Source organism: Herpailurus yagouaroundi, unplaced genomic scaffold (assembly GCF_014898765.1).
Source record: "Herpailurus yagouaroundi ecotype Mexico unplaced genomic scaffold, PumYag 28, whole genome shotgun sequence".
NCBI lineage: Eukaryota > Metazoa > Chordata > Mammalia > Carnivora > Felidae > Herpailurus > Herpailurus yagouaroundi.
In genome coordinates, this window is record NW_024412376.1 from 25,229,193 (window position 1) to 25,234,238 (window position 5,046).

The window sequence follows — 5,046 nt, forward strand, 5'->3', positions numbered from 1 at the left end:
ATATATATATATATATATATATATATATATATATACGCATATATATGCGATGGAATATTACTCAGCCATAAAAAAGAATGAAATCGAAAGAAAAAATTTAAAAAATAAAAAGAATGAAATATTGTCACTTGCAATGACATGGATGCAACTATAAAGTATTATGTTAAGTGAAATAGAGAAGGACAAATACCCTATGATTTTACTCAAGTGGATTTTGAGAAACGAAACAAATGAGCAAAGGGAAAACATAGAGGCAAACCAAGAGACTCTTTTTTTTTTAATTTTTTTAACGTTTATTTATTTTTGAGACAGAGAATGAATGGGGGAGGGTCAGAGAGAGAGGGAGACACAGAATCCGAAACAGGCTCCAGGCTCCGAGCATTCAGCACAGAGCCCGAGGTGGGGCTCGAACTCACGGACAGTGAGATCGTGACCTGAGCCGAAGTCGGACGCTTAACCGACTGTGCCACCCAGGCGCCCCAAGAGACTCTTAATTACAGAGAACAAACTGATGGTTATCAGAGGGAAGGTTGGTAGGGGGATGAGTTAAATAGGTGATGGAGATTAAGGAGGGCACTTGTGATGAGCATCAGGTGATGTATAGAATTACTGAATCACTATATTGTACACATGAAACTAATATTACACTGTATGTTAACTAATTGGAATTTAAATTAAAACTTAAAAAAAAAACTAAGAAAAATGTCTATATGCTACTTTATGTATAATGGATCAATTTGGTCCAATGTACAATGTTTTATAGTATAGAGAATATGGTGACCGTTCAGCTATTTGCTTTATATTAATAAGCACCTTGAGTTGCCATAGCAAATATTACTATTCTTGACAAATCACTTTGACAAATCACATATATTTTACTTTATGGAATTTTTTTTAAGTTTATTAATTTACTTTGAGAGAGAGAGCATGAGCAGGAGAAGGGCAAAGAGAGAGGGAGAGTCCCAAGCAGACCGCGCTGCCAGCGCCAAGAGTCAAATGCGTAACCAACTGAGCCACCTAGAAATAAAGTTTTTTAAATGATGCTTTTTATTAGTTAACCTTTGAGGCACTGAGTTAATGATTTTCACTCTTTTCAATAAAAGAGAAGTGAGCAGATGGGGCGCCTGGGTGGCTCAGTAGGTTAAGCGTCCGACTTCGGCTCAGGTCATGATCTCGCAGTCCGTGAGTTCGAGCCCCGTGTTGGGCTCTGGGCTGATGGCTCAGAGCCCGGAGCCTGTTTCAGATTCTGTGTCTCCCTCTCTCTCTGACCCTCCCCCGTTCATGCTGTGTCTCTCTCTGTCTCAAAAATAAATAAATGTTAAAAAAAATTAAAAAAAAAAGAAGTGAGCAGAAAGCTGTTTACCATTTACTCATCTCTGTTAGATGGATTGGGAGTGATTTGTCTTATTTGTGATTTGTTTCCAAACTTCCTGTAAAGTTTCCTCCAAATTTTCTGCTTAAAATGTCTGTAAAAAGGCAAAAAAAAAAAAAAAAAGGTTTTAAATTCATTTATAAAAACAGGAGGATAACAAAATCATAGGTATGAGTATGTGCTGGGATGGTGATTATTATTTCTTAATTCCAAATATTGAATATTAATCCTACTGCTCTCCTTTCCACCAGGTTGTGTTTGTCATTTTGGCGTTTTTAACAGGTGTACTTTGTTCTTACCCTAATCCAATTGAGGACAAGTGCCCAGGAAACTATACCAACCCATTGAAAGTTCAGACAGTCATAATCCTTGGGAAAGTTATTTTGTGGATTCTGCACTTCCTTCTTGAGCGCTACATCCAGTATCACCACAACAAAGTAAGAAACCGAGGCTATAACATGATCTACCTGTCGACAAGACATCTTAAAGGACTTGCCCTGATGATCCACTCCACTGGTAAGTCTGGCTCAGCTGGTCTGTGGCTTGCGTCAGTGGCAGAAATGATAGCAGAAAGAAAACGTGAAATTTGAATTTATAATCCAATATATTCTCTCATTTTTGTGAGATGTGTGTGGTGGCCACTAAAATTGGGATCACCTTAATGTCTTGAAGCTTTTTAAATAATATATTACAGCTTTAACTTTTCTTTGACATCTGTGTTTACTATTCTAGGGGAGGGAAAAAATTTTTCCCTCTACCCTTTTAGGTAGATTCTTTTCTTTTCTTTTTTTTTTTTTTTTCCCTGAGCCAGCCAGATGCCCCTGACATTTTAATTTAACTTTAATTCCCATATAGTTAGCATACAATGTTATAGTAGTTTCAGGTGTACAATATAGTGATTCAACACTTCCTTACATCACCTGGCGCTCATCATGACAAGTGCCCTCCCTAACTCTCATCACCTATTTCCCCCATCTCCCTAACTCTGTTCCCCTCTGGTAACCATCAGTGTGTTCCCTATGGTTAAGAGTCTGTTTCTTGGTTTGCCTCTCTCAAAAGACCTTCTTTTTCAGTTTGAGTCCAGAATAAATGCTTACACATTTTGAAACCAGATTCGAAATTATTTTTTTTCCTAGAAAAACAGCTGTACAGAATTTAATTTTTATTTTTTTCTATGCTCTATTAGTATTTTTCTATTTATTTATTTATTATTTTATTTAAATCCAAATTAGTTAACACATAGTATAATAATGATTTCAGGAGTAGAACCCAGCGATTCATCACTTCCATATAACACCCAGTGCTCCTCCCAACAAGTGCCCTCCTTAATGCCCATCACCCATTTAGCCCATGCCCCCACCCAACACCCCAGCAAGAATCCTCAGTTTGTTCTCCGTATTTAAGAGTCTTTTATGGTTTGTCTCCTTCTCTGTTTTTATATTATTTTTGCTCCTCTTCCCTTATGTTCATCTATTTTGTTTCTTAAAATCCACACGTGAGTGAAATAAAATGATATTTGTCTTTCTCTGACTGACTTATTTCACTTAGCATAATACACTCTAGTTCCACATAGCTGCAAATGGCAAGATTTCATTCTTTTTGATTGCTGAGTAATATTCCAGTGTATGTATATACCACATCTTCTTTATCCATTCATCAGCTGATGGACATTTGGGCTCGTTCCATTCTTTGGCTATAGTTGATAGTGTTGCTGTAAACATTGGGGTGCATGTGCCCCTTCGAAACAGCACTCCTGTATCCTTTGGATAAATTCCTAGTAGTATAATTGCTGAGTCGTAGAGTAGTTCTATTTTTAACTTTTTGAGGAACCTCCATACTGTTTTCCAGAGTGGCTGCACCAGTTTGCATTGCCACCAGCAGTGCAAAAGGGTTCCTCTTTCTCCACACCCTCACCAACATCTGTTATTGTCTGAATTATTAATTTTAGCCATTCTGACAGGTGTGAGGTGGTATCTCATTGTGTGTGTGTGTGTGTGTTTCCATTGTGGTTTTGATTTGTATTTCCCTGATGATGAGTGATGTTGAGCATTTTTTCATGTGTCAGTTGGCCATCTGGATGTCTTCTTTGGAGAAGTGTCTATTCATGTCTTTTGCCTCTTTCTTCATTGGATTATTTGTTTTTTGGGTGTTGAGTTTGATAAGTTCTTTAAGGATTTTGGATACTAATCCTTTCTCTGGTATGTCATTTGCAAATATCTTCTCCCATTCTGTCATTTGCCTGTTAGTTTTGCTGATTTTTTCCTTTGCTGTGCAGAATCTTTTTATCTTGATGAGGTCCCAATAGTTCATTTTTGCTTTTGTTTCTTTTGCCTCCAGAGACATGTCAAGTAAGAAATTGCTGCAGCCAAGGTCAAAGAGGTTGTTGCCTGTTTTCTCCTCTAGGATTTTGATGGTTTCCTGTCTTACGTTTAGGTCTTTCATCCATTTTGAGTTTATTTTTGTGTATGGTGTAAGAAAGTGGTCCAGGTTCATTCTTCTGCATGTCGCTGTCCAGTTTTCCCAGCACCACTTGCTGACGAGACTGTCTTTCTTCCATTGGATATTCTTTCCTGCTTTGTCAAAGATTAGTTGGCCATACGTTTGTGTGTCCATTTCTGGGTTCTCTATTCTGTTCCATTGACCTGAGTGTGTTTTTGTGCCAGTACCGTACTGTCTTGATGATTACAATTTTGTAATACAGCTTGAAGTCTGGGATTGTGATGCCTCCAGCTTTGGTTTTCTTTTTCAGGATTGCTTTGACTATTCAGAGTCTTTTCTGGTTCCATACAAATTTAGGATTGTTTGTTCTAGCTCTGTGAACAATGCTGGTGTTATTTGGTTAGGGATTGCATTGAGTAAGTAGATTGCTTTGGGTAGTATGGACGTTTTAACAATATTTGTTCTTCCAATCCATGAGCATGGAATATTTTTCCATTTTTTTGTGTGTGTCTTCTTCAATTTCTTTCGTAAGCTTTCTATAGTTTTCAGTGTATAGATTTTCCACCTCCCTGGTTAGATTTATTCCTAGGTATTTGATGGTTTCTGGTGCAATTATAAATGGGATCAATTCCTTGATTTCTTTTTCTGCTGCTTCATTATTGGTGTATAGAAATGCAACTGATTTCTGTACATTGGTTTTATCTCTTGCAACTTTGCTGAATTCATGTATCAGTTCTGGCAGCTTGTTGATGGAGTCTTTTAGATTTTCCACATAGAGTATCCTGTCATCTGCGGAGAGTGAAAGTTTGACTTCCTCCTTGCTAGTTTGGATACCTTGTATTTCTTTGTGTTGTCTGATTGGTGAGGCTAGGACTTCTAACGTTATGTTGAATAACAGTGGTGAGAGTGGACATCCTTGTCATGTTCCTGACCTTGGGGGGAAAGCTCTCAGTTTTTCCCCATTGAGGATGACATTAGCAGTGGGTCTTTCATATATGGCTTTTCTGATCTTGAGGTATGATCCTTCTATCCCTACTTTCTTGAGGATTTTATTAAGAAAGGATACTGTATTGGGGCGCCTGGGTGGCGCAGTCGGTTAAGCGTCCGACTTCAGCCAGGTCACGATCTCACGGTCCGTGAGTTCGAGCCCCGCGTCAGGCTCTGGGCTGATGGCTCGGAGCCTGGAGCCTGTTTCCGATTCTGTGTCTCCCTCTCTCTCTGCCCCTCGCCCGTTC

At 38.5% G+C, this 5,046-nt stretch overlaps 1 protein-coding gene across 3 annotated transcripts in view; it reads left to right on the plus strand.

The window, feature by feature from the left end:
- Positions 1-5,046, plus strand: part of TMEM192 (transmembrane protein 192) — a 31,332-nt gene that overhangs the window by 13,533 nt on the left and 12,753 nt on the right. For all 3 annotated transcript variants that reach the window (XM_040471139.1, XM_040471144.1, XM_040471130.1), the window contains exon 3: positions 1,624-1,888. In XM_040471139.1, coding sequence (XP_040327073.1) covers positions 1,624-1,888 — 265 coding nt within the window. The remainder of the gene's footprint in view (positions 1-1,623; positions 1,889-5,046) is intronic.